General features: G+C 35.8%; 2 protein-coding genes across 3 annotated transcripts in view; one reads left to right on the top strand and one right to left on the bottom strand.

Moving 5' to 3' along the window:
• Window positions 1–6,162: 6,162 nt before the first annotated feature.
• On the bottom strand, window positions 6,163–8,377 carry LOC105217080 (uncharacterized). The gene is made up of 4 exons (XM_011191907.3): window positions 8,079–8,377; window positions 7,678–7,885; window positions 7,459–7,627; window positions 6,163–7,395 (listed from the first exon to the last, which is right to left on the bottom strand). Exons 2-4 carry the CDS (start codon window positions 7,771–7,773, stop codon window positions 6,704–6,706), a joined length of 957 nt encoding a protein of 318 aa, XP_011190209.1. The 5' UTR covers window positions 7,774–7,885; window positions 8,079–8,377; the 3' UTR covers window positions 6,163–6,703.
• Window positions 8,378–11,619: 3,242 nt separating this feature from the next.
• Window positions 11,620–22,203, top strand: part of Slco5a1_0 (Solute carrier organic anion transporter family member 5A1) — a 56,615-nt gene continuing 46,031 nt past the window's right edge. The window contains exon 1 of one of the 2 annotated variants that reach the window (XM_011191908.3): window positions 11,620–12,293. The gene's annotated coding sequence lies outside the window, so the exon portion shown is untranslated. The remainder of the gene's footprint in view (window positions 12,294–22,203) is intronic. The other variant, XM_011191909.3, reaches the window with a different exon arrangement.

Here is a 22,203-nt window from a genome sequence, read left to right on the forward strand (position 1 = left end):
CCTTTAGACGGGTTAAACAGTTTGATCCATCGTTGGTTAAATCGTAATTTTTCCAATATTTTAATTTTTGTTTGATTTGTGCTCTGTCCGTAATGCAGAATTAGATTTATTGGTGGCTGACGTACAGTGGATTATCCAAAGATGATAGAAGTAGAGATATTCTTATAGGGCCCTACACCACACAAAATCAAGTCAAACGAGCCTTGTGCAAGTCAATATTGGGCGAATTACTAAACATTCGCACAAATCATTCTGGAGTAGGCGTTCCTCGCGTAAATATGTACAGTTGAGAGCATTGAAATAGTAGTGCCGCCTATTGGCAAATATAATCTTGCTTTAAATTTTGTTTCTTTTATGATATTGCCGTCGATCACTATTCTAGTTATATTCTCTGAAGTGCAATGGTCCTGTTATACCCGACAACAAGTGTGAAACACTTACCGTTACTTTTTTACAGCTAATTATATTGCGATATCTGTTTTTATGAGCGAGCAATAGAATATTAGTGAATGGAGAGCTTATACAAAAACCTTATTTTTATTAAAAATTATTTTATTTTATTAGTCGAAAAGTAAGTTTCCTGTTTTTTATTTGTTATTCAGTGAAAATTAAAAAAAAATATGACTGTATATATTGTAGTGATGAAAAACAAGAATGGATTCAATCTCTCGTAAACACCGGTAAAACCTACAAGGAAGTGGAAAAACTTTTAGGGTGTTCAGCCACAATGATTCGCAATGCTATTATTTCTAAGAAAGAAAAGGAAAAAAGGGGAGCAAGGCAGATTCTTTCTGAGCATTGTGTACGAAAAGTCGTAAGATGCGCTAAGACTCGACCTACAATGACAGCTGTGGAGATTCGGGACGAATTGAACCTGACCTGCGGTGTTCATACAGTGAGAAGACTTCTACGTGAACATAATTTATATGCCCGTAGTCATCGAAAAGTACCGTTATTAAAAAAAAGCATGTAGTACGACGTCTTAAATTCGCCAAAGAACACCTAACTTGGCCTATTGAGAAATGGCGCAACATCTTGTGGAGCGCCGAGTCGAAAGTGGTTCTATACGGCGGAAAAGGATCCCATCAGTATGTAATACAGAGTACGACCCGAGATTCCACTTTGAAGCGTGGTGGATCAAGTATCATGGTTTGGGGTTGTTTTTCTTACAGAGGTGTTGGCCCAATTCACAAGATTTATGACATAATGGACCGATATGTATACGTGGATATAATGCATAGAGGCGTTGTATTGCTGTCATCAAAAATCATGGTCATGCTACCAAGTACATACTAAGATTGGGTATAGAGGAAACTTGCAAAAACACTTTAATTTACTACTATTTTACTGCTCCCTATAATTTTCACACATTTTTGTAAAAAAAAATATCTTCCACATATGCAAATCAAAATATTTTTATTAATAAACATAGCCCGAAAAATATTTTCCACTTTTGCATTTCAATTCGTCTTAAAATTGTTTGCAATTTTATATAATTCAAAAATATATAAAACTCTGTGCTGTGCTTTGTATACGAGTATTTTGATAGCTAATTTTAAAATTCAATTTTTATAACCTCGCAAAAAAAGTATCTAAGAGAGTATTATAGTATAGACGAGTCAAAATCCGAATGCCTGCCAACGAATAACTTGAGTAAAAATTGAGATATCTTGACGATACTTGGTACACATGTTCCTTGGGACCGTGAGAGGGTTGCTTTCGAAGATGGGCAAAATCGGACCACTGCCTCGCCCACAAAATGGAGAAAACTGAAATAAAGTTATAAAAGTAAAAAAAAGTATAAAATTAAAAAATTTAGTACAAAAGATTGCCTTAGTGAGGGCCATATTTGGATTTAATTTTTTTGGGGAAGTGGGCGTGGTCCCGCCCGCAAAGAGGTTTTTTGTATATATCTCGCAAACCAATAAAGCTATATAAACCAAACTTTCCGCAGTCGGTTACCTTACGTACACCACCACAAACCAAGAAAATAGTTGAAATCGGATAATAACCACGCTCACCTCCCATACAAAGGTTAGGTTGAAAATTACTAAAAGTGCGTTGAGTCCCTAACGAAAAACGCCAGAAACATGAAATTTTACAGACATTTATGGCAGAAAGAAGGTGTACTCAGATTTTTTTACAAAATCCAAAATGGGTGTGGCATCGCCTACTTATGGGTCAAAAACCATATCTCAGGAACTACTCCACCAATTTCAATGAAATTCGGTATATAATATTTTCTTGACACCATGAGGACACGTGCGGAAAATGAATGAAATCGGTTCACAACCACGACTACTTTCCTTATAACTCAATTTTGAATTCCATCTGATTCCTTCACTTTATAATATATATGTACATAAAGAACCAATGAAGATAGCGAAATAAAACTTTACACAAACATTGTATATCATCTCTGGCATCACTTGTGAAAAAATTGTCGAAATTGGACTATAACTTTTCAATTCCCCGGATATCGAATATGAAGAGCCTTATGGTAATTTTTCACCGAAAATATCGATAAATCTCTCAGATATCTCAATTTGATTCAGAGGAAATCTTTTTCTTCTGTGTCTCTGTACCAGAAATGGTTAAAATCGGGTCATAAGTTCCCCCAGCTCTCATACAGTTAATTATAGGATTTGCAAAAATACGATGGGCTTATAAATCGGTTAATATGTGAAATATCTTAGCCGAATTAAGTGAGCATATAATCTTAGATGTATGTTGGTGGTGAAAATTAGTGAAATCGATTCAGGAATTACCTCAACCTATATACTATACCGTTAGTTCTGCTTTTTCCAGACTGGATAAGGAAGCGAAGCGTATGGGTCTGGTGGTGAACGAGGACAAGACGAAATATCTCCTGTCGTCAAACAAACAGTCAGCGCATTCGCGTCTTGGCTCCCACGTCACTGTTGATAATTTCGTCTACCTGGGAACCAGCATTAACAGCAATAACAATGTCAGCCTGGAAATCCAACGCAGAATCACTCTTGCCAACAGGTGCTACTATGGACTATGTAGGCAATTGAAAAGTAAAGTCCTCTCTCGACGAACAAAAACCAAACTCTACCAGCCTATCATCATTCCCGTCCTACTTTACGGTGCAGAAGCGTGGACGATGTCAACATCCGAAGAGACGGAACTACGAGTTTTCGAGAGAAAGGTTTTGCGGAAGATTTATGGTCCCTTAAACATTGGCAACGGCAAATACCGCAGACGATGGAACGATGAGCTGTATATGTTATTCGACGACATAGACATAGTCCAGCGAATAAGCGGCTACGCTGGCTAGGCCATGTTGTTCGAATGGATGAAAGTGCTCCAGCTCTGAAAGTATTCGATGTAGTACCCGCTGGTGGAAGCCAAGGAAGAGGGAGACCTCCACTCCGATGGAAGGACCAGGTGGAGAGGGACCTGGCTTCGCTTGGTATAACAAATTGGCGCCAAACTGCCAGAAGGAGGGATACGTGGCGCGCTGTTTTGGACTCGGCTATAACCGCGTAAGCGGTGTCTACGCCAGTCAAGAAGAAGAAGAAGATGTACTATATATGATGATTTACGTTCTTCGATTGGACTTTATGCCGAATGTATGGGCCAAATTGTGTGTTATCTTAATAAAAATATACCTTTTTCAACTAGTACGTATAGTTAGTTCGAAAAGTTTGATTTTCATATTCGTGGTAAAACCCTGCAAGACAGGTACCGGCGAATACTTCGGTGAGAAGCCAGGGAGCGTTACTAGCACTTTCAATCAAAGTTTCTATGCGATTCTTAGGGGGGAATTTACAAAAGGACCCGAAACTCTTATGTACGTGTTATGTACGTCTGATCTTTAATCTTTTTCTTGCATATTACATTCATCATTTAGCACATTATATATACCTCTTGATCTTGATGATCTTAGTACAATCACCGATGAAAGACCCAAAACTGCGAACGAAAACTCAACGTGCACTTTCAGTACTGAGACCCACAAAAGACCTGAAACTATACCCGCTATTTTCCATTAGTTCTACCAAAACCCGAAATGAGAATTTAATAACAAAATTACTAACTTTGGTTGTTTCTTTCTATCATTCAGGGTGCTGTACGAGGGAAGAGTCGAGGTAAATGTTTATGCACATTTTGCCCTTTGTTGCATATGTGTGCATGTAGTGGTGATATTAAAACTTCTTTAAATGTGTTGAAGTTTCAGTACCCATGACTTGCTGGGTAGAGTTCTAAATTCAACAGACTTTCAAGTCAAGTCAAGTAATCCAATACATGCAAAGCCATTCAACAGATTCTCTATGTGACAGTTCTCACGTCTGGCTAGGTCAAGTCAAGTATACATAACTGGAGATTAACTCTAATAAACCCTTTAAACTATTCTTGTCACCAAGCTACATTATATCCAAGATTATACGTTCATTTAATTTTGCTTTGATATCTCACATATTACCCGAGATATACGGTATAAAGTCCACTGGATATTTTACACATCCTTTTAATTTCTCTAGAATATCTGGAAATTTACCGATATTTTCGGCAAAATTAACCACAAGCACTGAGGAATTGCACCTCAAGAATTGACAAAAGTATACGAAACTCTTGTGTACGTGTGATCATTCATCCCTTTCTTGCACATTACATTCACCATTTAGCAATGTATATATACCTCTTGCACAATTTGGGGAATGTTATTGGTACAATCACGGATGAAAGACCCAAAACTGCGAACCAAAACCACATGTGCACTTCCAGTACTGTTCTTGGTACTATCACAGATGAAAGACCCAAAACTGCGAACCAAAACTGTACGTGCACTTTCAGTACTGCGACCCACAAAAGCCCAGAAACTATACCCGCTATTTTCGGTTAGCTCTACCAAAATCCCAAATAAGAATTTAATAACAAAATCATTAATTATATTTCATATTTATTGAAAATATCATGCCATTTAGGTGTTATTATTATATTTACTTTATACATGTATTATCGTACTACACTATATACATATGTATGAATAATGTATTGAATAGCTGAACAGTTTTTGCTATCGGACAAATTTCTATGATCACAAACATTCACTTAAATGTACCCTTTAATTTCTGAGTTTTAGTAAGTCCAAAAATATTGCAACTGCTTTGCCCTCTAGCTCATTGGCAAAACCTAGTGGACACACGTCGCGATGATAAACAGTTACAAAAGCACCTAAACCATGTCGCTCAACTTCTTCCCGTCATTGTATTGACCAAAAGGCTGCTACTATAAGTGACACCAATTAGATTGCGTACCTCTAACGCGCCGTATGAGGTTTGAAATATCTGTATGGAAAATTTTAGAATTCAAGGCAAGATAATATTATTATATTCAACAATTATTTACGTATTCAATGGTGATGTTGACCATTGTTGGCGTAGCTTCTATTGCGTGCTTCGAATTGACAGTGCAATGAAGTATTACTGTATCACCCTCTTCAATGGCTTTAGAAAACTTTTATTTTACGTTTTAATTATTTAAAAATGCGTGCCTCATTAATTTAAACTTTAATTAGGCTGCAGATCACTGATTTAAATAAAACTCGCAAAATATAATAATACTTTACAAGCAGCCTGATATAGTTCAAAACAAAACTTGTTCAAACACACGAGAACTTTGGTTGTTTCATTTTATCATTCAGGGTGATGTACGAAAGGATAGTTGAGGTAAATGTTTATGCACATTTCGCCCTTTGTTGCATATGTGTGTATGTAGTGGTGTTATTAAAATTTCTTTGAATGTGTTGGAGTTTCAGCACCCATGACTTGCTGGGAACCTTTGTATGGAAGGTAGGCGTGGTTTATAATCTGATTTCATCCATATTCATGCTGGGTAATGAAATTTCTAATTGAAGTGACTTCATAAAGTTTGGTTTATATAGCTTTAGTAGTTTCTGTGGTATATACAAAACAGTTAATAGTGGTCGGGGCCAAAAAAAAAAATCATCCTAATATGCCCATCCGTAGTGTGATCTCCTGTGCTAAATTTATAGTACTTTACTTGTGACTTCCTTTCAAAGAGTATAACTCTTTGTAATTTTCGGTTATCATCCTTTTGCTATTACAACAACAACAAGAGTTTACAAATAATAATATAGTATAATTATTTTTAATTTCAAAATATATCCATACACATATTTAAAAATATTTTCTATTTATTCATGCATACAAAAATCCAAATACTTTTGTAAAAATTTCATCGTTCAAAACATTAATATCACGATCGATAATCTTAGATTCTAAATTAATTATCAATTAATTAAACATCACTTAATTCTAAATTAATTATAACAAAATATTTGTTGATTGAACTCGCGGTATGAACTGTATCGTTCCACCGTTTAGTTACGAAATACATACACATATGTATGTAATTAGATATACTAACGGTGTGTTGTGGCAACAAAATCATCCTCAAATGAAATTTTAACTGCTGCAACAACAAACATTTATACTTCAAATGTTCACAAAAACAAATATTATTTAAAATCTTCACATACATACATACATATATAAAGAAATATCATATACATATATATAGTATATAAATATATGTTTAGTTGTTATAGGAAAATTTAACTCCAACAAAAAATAGTTATTTAAATTTCGTTATGCAATAACCATTCAATGCAACATAAATTATGTAAAAATGTATACACTTCAACTCAAATCCCCTAATCGGTATGCAAACTATCATTGTGACAATTGTACTTCAAATTTAGTTCATATTTAGCAAGACGTTCGCTTTTCTCAATTTCCATGAGCCTCAGCTTTTCATTACTTTCGATTTCCATTTTCTTTAACTCGAGTTCTTGCTTTTTCAACTCCATTTCTGCTTCAAATTTCTGTTTGACAAATTGAAATTCCTGCACGAATTTATATTCTTCAAATTTGAGCCGTAATCGGTGCATTTCGTTTCGACTTTCTTGACTCTGACTTAAGGCGGAGAGTGAATGACGCAGCGATTCTTTTTTCTGTTTCTTAGCACCCATTTGCTCGTTTATTCTGTCTCTTGCGCCATCTCGCACCGTTACTCCACACTCTGTTTCTGCAATCAACTGCTCATTTAGAACATCAGCAAGTGCTGGTGTCGAATTGGTTGACATTTGCGTGACTTCCACTTCGGGGCACGATTTATTTGCCAAATTTATGCTTTCCACAGTTTCAACTGGATAAAAGTTTTCCAATGCATTGAAGTCGGCGAATACTTTTACATCCACAGCCATGTCATTATTATCTTCGAATTCGTCATTATAACAATCGGAAAATGAGTCGTTTGATTCAAGAATCTCCACGATTTGCGCTTGTTTTTCGCCAAATATCTTTCGTAAACGGTGATAATATGGACACATTTTCTGCAATCGTTCTTCAAGTAATTAATTCCATTAGTATTTTTATTCATATTAAAATTAAAAAATTTTGTATTTACCAACAAACCGATCAGTACTTAGTGACTTAGCTTCAGCAGAGCTGGTCCATTGCTCCGCCTTTGCGAATATTGCTTTTAAATGACGCACCTTCCATTTTATTAAATCCCATGTCGCATCGATCGGCGATACTTGCAGAAATGTTTCATAGTATATCCGTGCTGTTGGTTTCTAAACGCAAATTTATGGTTTAGTTATTTGTCTACAAATAATATAATTACCTCCAAATTTCCATATTCCGCTATATAGTCAATAATTTTGCATATCTCATCTTGTGTCCATCTTTTTATTCTTTTTTGTTGTAATTTCCTTTTCATGTTTTTAACAGATTAATTCCACAGCACGCACAGCACGCAGAACAGCCAATGACAAATGCTAAATAATTGAAAATTTTGCAATACTGCCATATCCAGTTAATTAGTGCAAATCCTGCGGTGTGAATGTTGCAATTGATTAAATATAAATTATTTAAGTATGGCAGCACTGTCACAGTATGAATAATTTTGCAACCTTGCAATGCCCGACCATTTTGCATTATGACAACTTGCACTGCTAAGTTGCAAAACATTTTTAGTTTGTTAATATCCATACTATAATCCAAAATAGCGTTTATTTCACTTACATTTTATAATTCTCATGCATCTTCCATTTTATCTGTTATATTATTGTAGATGTTGTATCAATGCGAAGGTTAACGTGTGAACTATGTGTAATTATAATTTGTGTTGCTTACAGTTTTACGCATTTTCTTCATTTTACTTTGCACAAAACATAATTACATATGTATATATTATTATAAATCAGTTTCAATTGCTTTTTACTTGCACTTGTAATACAACTATTGGTGAACAGCTGATAAAATGCAAATACATAAAGGCCTGTTCACATATGGGCACACAGCGCCACAATTCATTCGGAAGTCGAAATATTACCCACAACAAACCTTAAAGAAGAATACATTAAAAACTCTTAATATTGCCAAGAGCAAACTGAAGTATTTTCTTTGTATTCTATTAATTTATGGAATATATTTTATAATTTAGTAAAAATACCCAAATTTGATTGTATAATGGGAGTGCGTTTGAAATTTCGATTGGTCATTTGGCAAGGTAAATTGCAAATCGTTTTTACACCACATAATTTTTTCACCCCAAATCAACACAGAGAAAAACATTAATGTTTGACACATAGCCTTTGCTTGCCATTTGGTAGTTTGCATTTTAAGATTTTACTGAACTAATTACAGTTTTTTATTGTGAATATGTTAAATTGTTGTATTTATCTATAACTACTTTCATTACTGAACCAAACTTTTTCGCTAATACCTCGATCTATTATTTTAGGATGAAAATCACATTTATTTCTTATTAATAACAAAAATGCAAAAAACATTTACAGACGTATGAATAATTTTTTCTTGTTGACAATACTCAACTCATTCCATGCATTCCATTTTTAAAGGCACTTAAAAGTGGAAAATGGAAAACATTTTTTAATTATTGGCTTAAATGTATAGGCAATTAAGCGGGAAAGCACTTAAACGGGGAGGCATTTAAGCGAGGGTCACTGTTTTAATGATGAAAATTCTCAAACGGTAGGCACTTTCATCCAGTGGGTATTAAAAAGACTTCCCTACAATCCGTTTGCCGAAAGCATAGAAAAAGGCAAGTTCGAACAATTCGCATATATGAAGGAAATTTCGCATATATGAATATTGATATTAGAAAACGATATTAGTCATGCTAACTAAATAGAAATGTATTTTTACTTTACAGTACTTTATGCCAACCATGGCTTTAAATGTCATTTTACACATAGTACCCATGGACATAGCAGGCTGGTTCGAAATAGGGACGCTATGAAATCCTACGTCACTGAGGGTGCATCCCTGATCTGAATCAACCGCACCGCAGAACCGTCTCGCAGCGGTTTCTTCACTGCGCACCTACCATTTAAGAGCCGATGGAGAAGAGGCGCAGTGAGCTTTTATACGGATGCATCCAATCTCAGGAGGAAGGTGAGAGGGGAAGTCTTCTTTCGGTAGCCCTCAATTAACTCCAGTTTTCGGCTGCCAGACCATTGCATCGTCTTTCAGGTAGAGATTTATGAGGTTAAGGTAGCAGTAGACAGTGTGCGACCTCCTTCAGAGAGGTGTGTACTCACTCCTCCCATAACATCTTTATCGAACTACTTGGCCAGCTCTGAAGAAACAATATAACATCAGAAAACTGAATGGAATACAAAGGGCGGCATGTGCAGGAGTAACTGGAGCAATGAAGTCATGTCCGACTGATGCGCTTAATGTGATCCTGCATCAACTACCCATAGACATTCATATTCACAAAATAGCAGCATGTTCTGCAATAAGAATAAAGGAATTAGTAGGTTGGAACCAGAATAACTATGGACATAGTGATATTCTAAACAAACTCAGAACACAAGTCAATAAATCAGACTATATTCTCCCAAAGCTGGATTTCAATTGTAACTTCCCTCTAGACGAGAAAGGAGAAGGGGAAGAATAGGAGATGAAGACACCATCTCAGTATATACCGACGGGTCCAAAATGGACTGTGGTGTAGGCACGGGAGTATTTTCCGATGATCTAGACATTTCTCTCTCTATCCGTTTACCAAACTCGGCTAGTTTCTTCCAAGCGGAATTTTCAAGAACAATTTTCCACTTCCTCTGTGAATGCCCAGCCCTATCGCAGATCCGTCACAGAACAAGCAACAAACCTCGAATGGATGTCTACAAAAAGCATAATGGATCTAAGTAGCTTCATCGAAACCACAAAATGGTTTGAACGAGAAGCTTAAAGATGACAGCAAATAAAAAAAAAGGTCAACGACTAGTGCCTCAAAATGGCACAGATAGTGCTAATTGAGCCCGAACTAAAACAGGGCAGCACTCCTACCTACCTACCTACTTTGCAATTCGATTTGTGTGTGTAATCGGTCCCCGCGAAATCGCTGGAAACTGCAAAGCAGACCAGCTTGCAAGAGAGGGTACCCTAGCAATATTGACATCGGATTGGAAGCGGTGGGATAGCGCTTTGTCGAATCATAAGGGTCTCACACAGGTAAGTCGATGCTATCTAAGTGAGATTCTCTGTAGATGCGTAGATTTACCCCCTGACCTTATCTAACCTAACTTGATGCCAAAATAAATACATAATATGCGAGAGTATAAAATGTTCGGTTAAACCCGAACTTAGCAATTCCTTACTTCTTTATTATATGTTATGCGCTCACACCTTACAATGATTTTGTTGACAACTATTAAAAGTATTATAACTCAGATGTTACGGATGAGAAGTGTGAAATCGGTTCACAACCACGCCTACTTTCCGTATAACTGTATTTGATTCTTTCACTTTAAAATATTTGTATATATCAAGAAACAATGAAGATATCGGAATAAAACTTTGCACTAACACTTCTTTGCATTATAATTTGTTGAAATTGGACTATAAATTTTCAATACCATAGGTACCGAAAATTAGGACCTCAGAGACTAATGATAATTTATTGCAGAAATTAGCGGTCAGTTATTTTATAAAGATTCAAAAATTATATTTTTCTTCTCTTAATGTGGTTCTGCTCTACCTTGTTTAAGTATTAATCTGTTTTGCTCGTTTTCTTAATCGCAAATGCCTATATATGCAAATATGTATTGATTACAATATGGTGTGTATAATTTCGTTTGCACTAATCTATGCAACATTAGTAGCTGTTGTGAATCACCCTTGCACATTGTCTCAGCTGTTAGTGGCCGTACTCTGAACGCTGTATAATATTATTGTGCACAGTGCGCATGTGGCAAAATAAACAAAACGGAATGTGGTTGTGAAGAGGAAGCTGAAAAATGATGCGAATTGAAATCTAATCGGAATTTTGAAATATAAAATAACACAGTTTTTTATTATATATGTAAAGATTATTAATTCCATATATTAATTTCATATTTGATTGCACAGTTATTAAATACACTACGAACGTTTAATGAATACATATATGACAAATATTCAGTGCAACGATTCACACTTTTTACCGAATGATGCCAGGACAGGGTGTTTCAAGTGTTAACTAAACGGTAGTGTGAAGCTTAGTGCGGCGAATTCGACGACGTTCGTAGCATCGTTTGGTCTGCTTGTGATATTAGTGGATTTTAGTTTAGTGTTGCAAAGTGTCGGTGATGGTTGTTTCGTGTGCGCGTTCCATACAGTGAATGAATATTGTGCGAGACAAGAGTGCGGAAACGGATGCCAAGCAATAACAACAAACCAATATAAAAGAACAAGCGCAGAAGTGTTTCTTTTTTTACAAAAGAATTTTCAGATACATATTTATATACAAAAATAGTTACGTTGCAAAATGTTTATGAAATCATAGACGCGTGTGAGTGATGTTGGCAAAAATTTGGCAATAAAAAAACAGCATTAAAATAATAATAAACCGATATTGGCTAAAAGGTCAGTCAACCAAATTTGGCAAGTAGTTGAAAAGGTTAAAAGCAAGCAGCAAAAAGTGGCATAAAAGCAACAACAAATATCACAAAGTAAGCAGTGTTTATGTTATAAAATTTAAGTGAGAAAAAATAAGCAAATTTATTGTAGTGCACTAGAAATGTACATATGTGTATGGGTGAGTGTGTGCTTTATTGTTGAAAATAATATGTAATATAAAGTAAACACACGAATAGCACGTGAAAACAAAATAGCAAAGTGACGAAAAACAATACAAAGCGCAAAACAAAATTGCATTCATGTGCTGCACCAGCACAATAGCAGTAGAATGCATATAGAGAGCAGCAGAGAAGCTTATGGACCTTTCTGGTATGTAACACTTAATGGCTTAAGAGCAGCAGGAACTCAGAAGCTTGAATACATACATATGTACTTTCATATGTATTTATATGTAAGCGTGTATAGCCTTTGCCAAATAGCACTTAAACGTGTTTCGGTACTTGTTTTCCACCGCAGCCACGTCGCCCACTTATAAACGCCAATACCTTTTTTTGTAGACACTGCTGACTGTGTGCTGGTCTCTTTGCTCCCCCACAGCGGCGCAGCGAACGCAGCCGACAACAATACAAAGCAACCACAGCACAGCATTTGTACCATTCTGTGTGCGCCGCATGCATATATAAACAGATGTAAGCATATTTGTATGTTTGTCTATACAAAGTCCCTATCAGTATAGCTGCTGCTGCGGCTGCGGCTTCGACCGCGGAATCAAATGTCAACTCTGCTGCATTTTACCAATGGTCTGGCTGCTGTTACTGTTTGTTGTTGTCGTGCTATTGTAACAGTTGTACGCTCGAATATTGTTGATTGCATGCTTTTCATCTCATTGTTGGTTCGTTTCGTCAACCATTTCCAGAATCGGCTAACAAAGGCAGTTTATTGGAGTTTAATGAATTTAGGTGCACACACACACACGCTCGTACACAAAAACACGCCGCAGCAATAAATTGTATGGCATGCGTGCCGTATATTTTGTTTGCGTGTGCAGTCATCGCTTAGCTCGAGCACCTCGTTGCCCCCTGCTGCACCAAATATCCCTCCAATTCGCGTGCACTGGTGTGTCAACAACTGTGCATCTCATGCCTAGCAAGTCTGAGTTTACTCATTCAGTTTTTCGGTTTGGTTGTGCGAAACCGTTATGTGCTGAGCATTGTGTAAGATTTGTAAAAAATCGATTATAACAACAATCACATCAGCTGATAAATTCTTGAATTTGGAAAACAAACCATGCGATAAAATCACGAAGTTGCTTTTGCGTTGAGTATTGTTGCACCTTCTACGTCCTTTAGGCCGTGGTTTTGGCAATTAAAATTGTTGAAAATTAAAAAGAAAATATTGCGTTGTATACTATTATATATTATTCATCAGGGCCTAAGCTTAAAATTTTAATTATTAGTCAAGTCCAGTGCCTCGAGAAATTTAGAAATACGAAGTTGTTATTGAAGATCCTATGTAAATTTTTACAACAACCTTAAAAAATCCATAAAGGGTCTAAAAAGCTTGAGACGATTAAATAAATATGCGCTGCTGTAGTCGGTAACCAAATAGTTGACCGTTGACCTTTGACCTTACATCTCTAATAGCAGTTCTCAATGTTAAAAATATTCAAAAAGTCTTGGGACCATAGGTTACCCGATGATATTTATATCATTGGAATCAACAACCGCATAATTAGTTCTGATTTTCCCAGACTACATAAGGAAGCGAAGCAAATGGGTCTAGTGGTGAATGAGTACAAGACGAAATATCTCCTGTCATCAAACAAACAGTCAGCGCATTCACGTGTAGGCTTTCACCTCACTGTCGACATAACTTTGAAGTTGTTGAAAAGTTCATCTATCTTGGAACCAACATCAATAATACCAACAATTTAAGTCTTGAAATAAAACGCAGAATCAATATTACAAACCAGTGCTACTTTGAACTGAGTTGGCAATTGAAAAGTAAAGTCCTCTCTCAACGAAGTAGAACCAAACTTTAGAAGTCGCTCATCATTTCCGTCCTAATGTATAGTCCAGAAGAGTGGACGATGTCGGCATCCGATGAGACGGCACTAGTAGTTTTGAAGAGAAAGGTTTTGCGGAAGATGTAAGGTCCTTTGACCATTTGCAATGACGAATACCACATGAGCTGTCCGAGTTATACGACGACATTGACATAGTTCGGCGAATAAAAAGACAGTGGCTACGCTGGCTAGGTCAAGTTGGACGAAAACATTCCAGCTTTAAAAGTGTTCGATGCACTCCGTGGGAATGATCGGGTGGAGAGCGACCTGGTTTCTCTTGAAATTTCCAATTGCAGCCGAATTGTGAGAAAAAGAGAAGATTGGCGTGCTATAATTGATTCGGCTATAATCAAATAACGGTTCCAACGTCAATTACATTCATGCATACAAACAACTTATGTTTGAGCAACTAAGTTTACTAAAGATCCTATTGTATTTCTATAACCCCTTTACATGTATAACATGATACGTGGGAGAAGAAGACATTCTTAGCAAAGTTGTAAGCGCCTTATTATTATTATTATTATGCTAATCTTTAGGAAAGCTTAAAATATTTCCAACCATAATGCAACACGATATGTTGAAATGCTGCGGGTTTATGCGTATGACCCAATTTAAAATATTTATATCTCTTATTTATTCCTTACTTTATTCTATTCGCTTTAAAATGGTTTTGTACAAAGTACGGTTTCTGATTTGTTTCGCATTCACTGTTGATATGCTTTGCTAATAGACTTCGTTGTCACGGTTGCAGCGGTGATGGCGGTTGCTGTGGTTTCTAAAAGCAAAATGCTAGACCAGAGTGAAATGTCATTCAAAAAATGTCGTAGCAGTTGTAGTACTTCTTCACTTTTCTGTACACACACGAAACCAAGATAAGTGCGTGTTTCATATTTATATTCATGCAATATTTATACAGTGTGGCGATACAAAGTATACAGTCCTCTGAAGAACCAATATGATTGTCTTACATAATCATTCAAAGTATATATGAACATACATATATATAGAGATACATGTATATGAGGACAATTCGATAACGTCGTGAAATTTCGTAACCAACAAAAACAAAATTCAAGTGTGTTATGTACATACATATATTGCACGCTAATGAGTTCTAGCGTTAATTTTTGGCTAAAAAATAATTGTTAACTAAAAAAATTTGGAAGCCAAACACCCAATAAAGAGTTTCGATTCAGACTAAACATCGTATTTTCTCGTTTTACTCGAAAATTTCTAAATAATATTAAAAAATAATGTCCAGCTTCGTATCTTCTGAATAACCGCATCTGATTTTAACCGTAAGTTAATGTAGATTAAGAGTTCGGAGGGGTCTCGGAAGAATTTTTGTTACTCAGACCTAATAACAGACAAAGCAAATGGGTTGATTTTCGACTCAATTCCGACCCTAATTTCAAATCAAAAATAAATAAAAAGCATTCTTTCAAAACTACTGAATTTAAAATCTAAAAGAATCCAATTTTTCTCATTTTCTTAATTTATACAAATAGTGTTCACCACTTTAAAGCTATACTGTACTTATTTGTATGAATTAGCAAATGTGTTTAGTCGTGCGGTCGCATTGTGATAAATTCTTGTATTATTGTTGTTCGTGTCACCAGAATACATATTTACATAACAACAACTTTTTGAAATATGCAATGTCATGTGTTCTTATTTTCTTTGTTTTCCGTTTATTATATGTAATATTTATATTTTTAAGCACAGTTTAATGATGTTTTCATTATGATCCATAATTTCCACCACTCCGATTTGGGAGCAAGGTCCACAGTTCACTTTAACTGCGACATCGACTCCGCTACAACTAACATCCCGTAGAAAATGCAATGCTCTCAAGATCGGTTAAAGTGATTTAGTTATTAGTAAATAAACATTTAGCGCAGATACGACTTTTATTTAGAAGATTTCCTTTATGTCATGTGAAAATCATGAGTTCAGAATGTTCATTAAATCTTTGGTTACATTAGTAATAGAATACATTAACTTGAAATGATATATGTAGAAAGTATCTAAGTCAATACATCTGAGATTATTTTCGATAAAATTGTGTAAAATTTGGATATCAAAGCGCTGATTTAGATCGCTTTACCATACAAAATTTAAATTTTATTTTACTACATTAGTTTTTAATGGAATACAAATCGAGTTGAAACTGGAATGCTAATGAACTATGGGGGTTGTTGTTTACGCAGTAAATTTCGTTGTGGTTTTTGATAAAATTGCAATCAGTTGATGAAACTAATCAACTTCTTATGAACAGCATAAACAAAAAATTATAACAGTTAATCAAGTAACCGGCAGTGCGAAGGACAAAAAATAGTTTCTCAATTATAATCTTAATGTAAAAAATTTGTTTGGCTGTGCGAAAAGGCAATTAGTCTCCATATTTAGACAAAAGAGCAGAACAATTCATCTGATCTTAGTAGTGCTGAATCAAAACAGAATAACATTTTCCAAAAGAATTTTATTACAATTTTTATCATATTTTTTTATCATAATATGGTGTCTAAATAGTCTATCTTTAAATTCGAGAGACATTTGCGAAAATAAAAATACATGTTTTATTAACCTGAATTACAGGCGGAACTTCGAAAAATTTTATAAAACTTTAAATAAATGTTGAAATCAGTTTTATAAAACGCTAGTTAAAACTTCTTTATATTTCTCATGATAATCACATGTATTTCCTGAGGGTTATTCTATTTGCACCTACACTCCGCCACCTACCGTTGCAGTGTGGACAATCCATAAACATTTCGATGTTCTCGGCCAAATGGTGGCTTTCATTCAGTACTTAGCACATCGATCATATTTTGTGGCTCTTTGAGTACTATGTACATATGTATGTGTGTGTATGCATGTACAAACATACATACGTTTCTCAATTTTTCAAATTTCATTATTCCTAGCATCTTTCATTTACATATATACAGTTTGTATCTACATATGTTTTCATTATTTGTTTACAAATTCAAAATCCGCTTAAGCACCTGCTTTTAATAATTCATAATTTATAGCAGAATCAAAAGGTGTTAAAATTGAAACTAAACAGTGCAAATGAACACATACACACTCACCAATATATGTGTGTGCATGCACTCATCTATTAGTCAGGCATTGGTAAAATTAATTATGCGCGCAGAACAAGTTTTTATTCAAGCTCCATGCTTGGCCTCTTCCAATAAGTTAGTTAACAAACCAAAATTCCTCCGATTAACTTTAACAATCTCACATACATATACATACATGTGTGTGTATGTGAAATATTTATAAATATCTAAAGGGTGATTTTTTAAGAGCTTGATAACTTTAAAAAAAAAAAAAAATCTCATCGGTTCTTTATTTGAAACGTTAGATTGGTTCATGACATTTACTTTTTGAAGATAATTTCATTTAAATGTTGACCGCGGCTGCGTCTTAGGTGGTCCATTCGGAAAGTCCAATTTTGGGCAACTTTTTCGAGCATTTCGGCCGGAATAGCCCGAATTTCTTCGGAAATGTTGTCTTCCAAAGCTGGAATAGTTGCTGGCTTATTTCTGTAGACTTTAGACTTGACGTAGCCCCACAAAAAATAGTCTAAAGGCGTTAAATCGCATGATCTTGGTGGCCAACTTACGGGTCCATTTCTTGAGATGAATTGTTCTCCGAAGTTTTCCCTCAAAATGGCCATAGAATCGCGAGCTGTGTGGCATGTAGCGCCATCTTGTTGAAACCACATGTCAACCAAGTTCAGTTCTTCCATTTTTGGCAACAAAAAGTTTGTTAGCATCGAACGATAGCGATCGCCATTCACCGTAACGTTGCGTCCAACAGCATCTTTGAAAAAATACGGTCCAATGATTCCACCAGCGTACAAACCACACCAAACAGTGCATTTTTCGGGATGCATGGGCAGTTCTTGAACGGCTTCTGGTTGCTCTTCACCCCAAATGCGGCAATTTTGCTTATTTACGTAGCCATTCAACCAGAAATGAGCCTCATCGCTGAACAAAATTTGTCGATAAAAAAGCGGATTTCACATTTCGAACCGAACACTGATTTTGGTAATAAAATTCAATGATTTGCAAGCGTTGCTCGTTAGTAAGTCTATTCATGATGAAATGTCAAAGCATACTGAGCATCTTTCTCTTTGACACCATGTCTGAAATCCCACGTGATCTGTCAAATACTAATGCATGAAAATCCTAACCTCAAAAAAATCACCCGTTACTATAAAACAAAAGCGACAAATATTTGTTTTCTTTTGCAAGTTGTTTCTTTCATTTAAATTTACGGCCCTGACAAGCCCTGTCTATGCACGGGAGACCACGAAAACGTGTTCTCCACCAGCGTGTGTCAAAAATGCACAAGACTTTAGCTTCGTATCTGTGTTAGCTAAACCAAAAATAAACTAATCGACACACTCTCTTCTTACTTCCAATTTACTTACACTGACGTACAATAGTATTCAGCACATCGTTGCCATGTCGTTTGTTAAATTTTGAATCATAAAAAATTAAACGGAATGCTTATGATAACGATTAAAAATTTCTGTTCACTGAAATATGGCTTTTCTAAGAAATTTCTTCGATTTCATGAAATCAATTTAAGTACAAAATGATTCAAGAATAATAATTATTTTAAAAAGTCTTTTTCCCAGCTAAGTATTGTACAGTGTAATAGCGTTTTTACACAGCCAAATTATTTGATTAATCAACATTTCCATTGAGAAACCCTTTTTTGCCGTTCACACTGCCGGCTACTCGATAACCGATCAGCTGTTATACTTTTTTATACTCTCGCAACATGTTTCACAAATCAGAACGGACCATTACCACGCTCACAAAATGGCGGAAACCGAAAACATATAAAGTGCCATAACTAAGTCAATAATAAAGTTATAAAATTCGAATTTCGTACAGAAGTGCTGCATTCAAATTAGTATAAAAAATTTTAAATGGGCGTGGTTCCGCCCACTTATGGGTCAAAACCATATCTCCGAAACTACTCGACCAATTTCACTGTAATTCGGTTTGTAATATTTTCTTTGCATCCCAATGATATTTTGTGAAAATAGGTCAAATCGGTTCACAACCCCGCCTACTTCCTATGTACCAGAACTTTGAAGTCGATCTGAATCGTTTACTTTACGATATGTAAAGCAAGCCCTAGTAAAGATAGTAGGAACAGAACTTTGTATAAATACTGCATTTATAGTGTGGCACCCCATTTCTAAAAATCGCCCAAATCGGACCATTGACGCCCAAAGGTACTACTAGGGCAATTTCCCATCAAATGCATTCAAAATCTCCCAAAGGCCTTTGATACAACATACAAACGGCGGATATTTTTGACAGCTGAAATTTCATCTGAGCAATTAATTTCCTACTCCAGCATAAAAAAATTCATCAAGCAACGTGGCTGTCCCCTGATCGAAACACGCGCAATCAAATCGATCACGTTGTGATAGACGGAAGACATGTCTAAAGTGTTTTAGACGTGCGTACGCTCCGAGGACCAAACATTGACTCGGACAATTATCTAGTAGCAGCAAAGATACGCGCTCGCCACTGTGCAGCAAAGAACGCCCGTCAACAAACACAAGGAAGGTTTGACTTCGAAAAGCTGCAATCACAACCGACAGCCGAACGATTTTCTACTCGACTTGCACTCCTGCTCTCTGAGAGCACTCATCAGCATCTCGATATAAGGGAGCTGTGGAACGGCATCTCAAACTCATTGCATACCGCTGCAGCCGAAACAATTGGTCTCCGGCAACGCCAAAAAACCAGTTGGTACGATGAGAATTGTCGTTCCGCAGTGGAGAGAAAACAGACTGCCTACCTCGCAACGTTGCGATCGACCACAACACGTTCGGGGTGGGATAGATATCGAGAACTGAAGAGGGAAGCGAGACGCATTTGCAGACGTAAAAGAAAGAGGCCGAAATGCGTGAGTATGAAAAGCTTGAAAAGCTGGCCGACATGGGTAATGCTCGAAAATTTTATGAAAAGATGAGGCGATTTACAGAAGGTTTCAAGACCGGAGCATTATCATGTAGGGACCGAGGAGGTAATCTGGTAACGGATGTCCAGAGCACACTGGGATTATGGAGGGAACACTTCTCCGACCTGCTCAATGGCAGTGAAAGTACAACACCAGGAGATGGCGAACCCGATTCCCCAATCGATGACGATGGAATAGATGTTCCATTACCCGACCATGAAGAAATTCGAATAGCAATTACCCGCTTGAAGAACAACAAAGCGGCGGGGGCCGATGGATTACCGGCCGAGCTATTCAAATACGGCGGCAAAGAACTGAGAAGGTGCATATATATATATAATTAATTTCCTACAGGGAAACTTGTATCTGAGGTGAGTGTTCTTTTAACTCTCGTTTCCTATAGGCCATGTACTAAGTGAAATAAAGTGGGAACTAGTGGTTGGGAATTCACTATAATCTCAGAAACCGCAGAGACCGCAGACTATACTATACATTGATAAATGTACATACATTCAAAATATATTTCATAACACTGAAAAGAAAGCATTTTTCAAATATTTACGTATTTCCATTGCACACATGTGGCATTATACACAAACAAATTAAACATAAGTACATCTGACTCATCATAAACAAAGCAGCCAAATTTGAATAGGAAATTCGCTAATATTTCAACTCAGCCAAAAGAAGTCGGCAAAATCAAATTACCCGAAATTATTTCACATGAATAATATTTTGTTGCCATGTTAAGCGACTCTAACTTTCACCCACGAAATAAATTAGTGAGCCCAAATTTAGACGAACGGTGTTAGAACTTCCAAAAAAAGAGGTGCGTGTGCCAAATAAGTTGGTATGTGAGTACAAACGTACATATTTATGAAGGTACTCGCTTATGCGGCAGTGAAAAGTGAAGTGAAATTATTTCTGGAAATGGGGTAAATCACTACTTATGGGTGTGCATGAGTGTTGGGTATTTATGTGGGAAATTATGCAAATTAGTTTGTGCGTATTTTTGCCATGTCGGCATTATCTGCACCGAGCAGCAGCTCTTATATTCAAAATAATTACGGTTACTAATTTGGTGTGAATTATTTTTTTTTTCAAGTTCAGGTCAAACTTTTTTGTTTCTGACTTTTATATGAGGCAAAGTATTAAACTATGTTCAAAATTAAAAAAAAAAAATTTCTTTGTACGGTGTTATAAGAGAAATTCTTCGCATGTGAAAAATATGAAACAAGTAAGGAAAGGTTAAGTTCGGGTACAGCCGAACATGTATTGATGTAATTTTATTAAGATAATACACAATTTGACATATATTTGGCATAAAGTCTGAGGGCTGAGGTAATTCATGAACCGATTTCACTAAATTTCATCTCCAAGGTAGCACGATATATCCAAGACTATACACTCTTAGATATTAACCGAGATATGCGGAATAAATCCCGACCTATTTGTGAAAAACCTATAATTAGGTATATGTATGGGAGCTAGGGGAAGTTATGACCCGATTTTTATAATTTTTGGTGCAGAGACACTTTATAAAAAGATATTGTTATTATTAAAAGATTCCCTCTGAATTAATTAATAATATCTGTAAGATTTAGCGAAATTTTCGGTGAAAAATTACCCTTAGATATTGAGTTCTTCATTTTCGATATCCGGGGCCTTGATAAGTTATAGTCCGATATCGACAATTTTTCCATAAATGAAGCCATAGCTCAAATACAATATTTGTGCAAAGTTAAAGTTATTCCGCTATCTTCAGTGGTTCCTAATGTATATATTATAAAGTAAAGGAATCAGATGGAATTCATAGGCGTGGTGGCGGGCGTGGTTATTATCCGATTCTACCCATATTCATTTTGGTTTAAATAGATTTAGTGATTTGCGAGATTTATATAAAAAACCTATGTATGGACCACACCCCCTTAAAAATTTGGATCAAAATATGCCCCTCTTTTCAATCATAACTTTATTTATGGCTTAGTTATGACACTCACAGAGTACATATGTTTTCATTTTGTGAGTTTTGAATTTTTTTTTAGTGCCTTTCACTATTCAAAAAAATATTAAAATAATTTTAATTTCTATTATCAGCCTAATAGTCCTCGAAATATAAATATAACAATTTGGTTTATATATTCTTATCTGTAAGACATTAGCTAATGACGGCACATTTCAAAATCTAGCTTGAACGTAAATAAGCGC

The sequence above is a fragment of the Zeugodacus cucurbitae genome, chromosome 3 (assembly GCF_028554725.1).
Source record: "Zeugodacus cucurbitae isolate PBARC_wt_2022May chromosome 3, idZeuCucr1.2, whole genome shotgun sequence".
Classification (NCBI taxonomy): Eukaryota; Metazoa; Arthropoda; class Insecta; order Diptera; family Tephritidae; genus Zeugodacus; species Zeugodacus cucurbitae.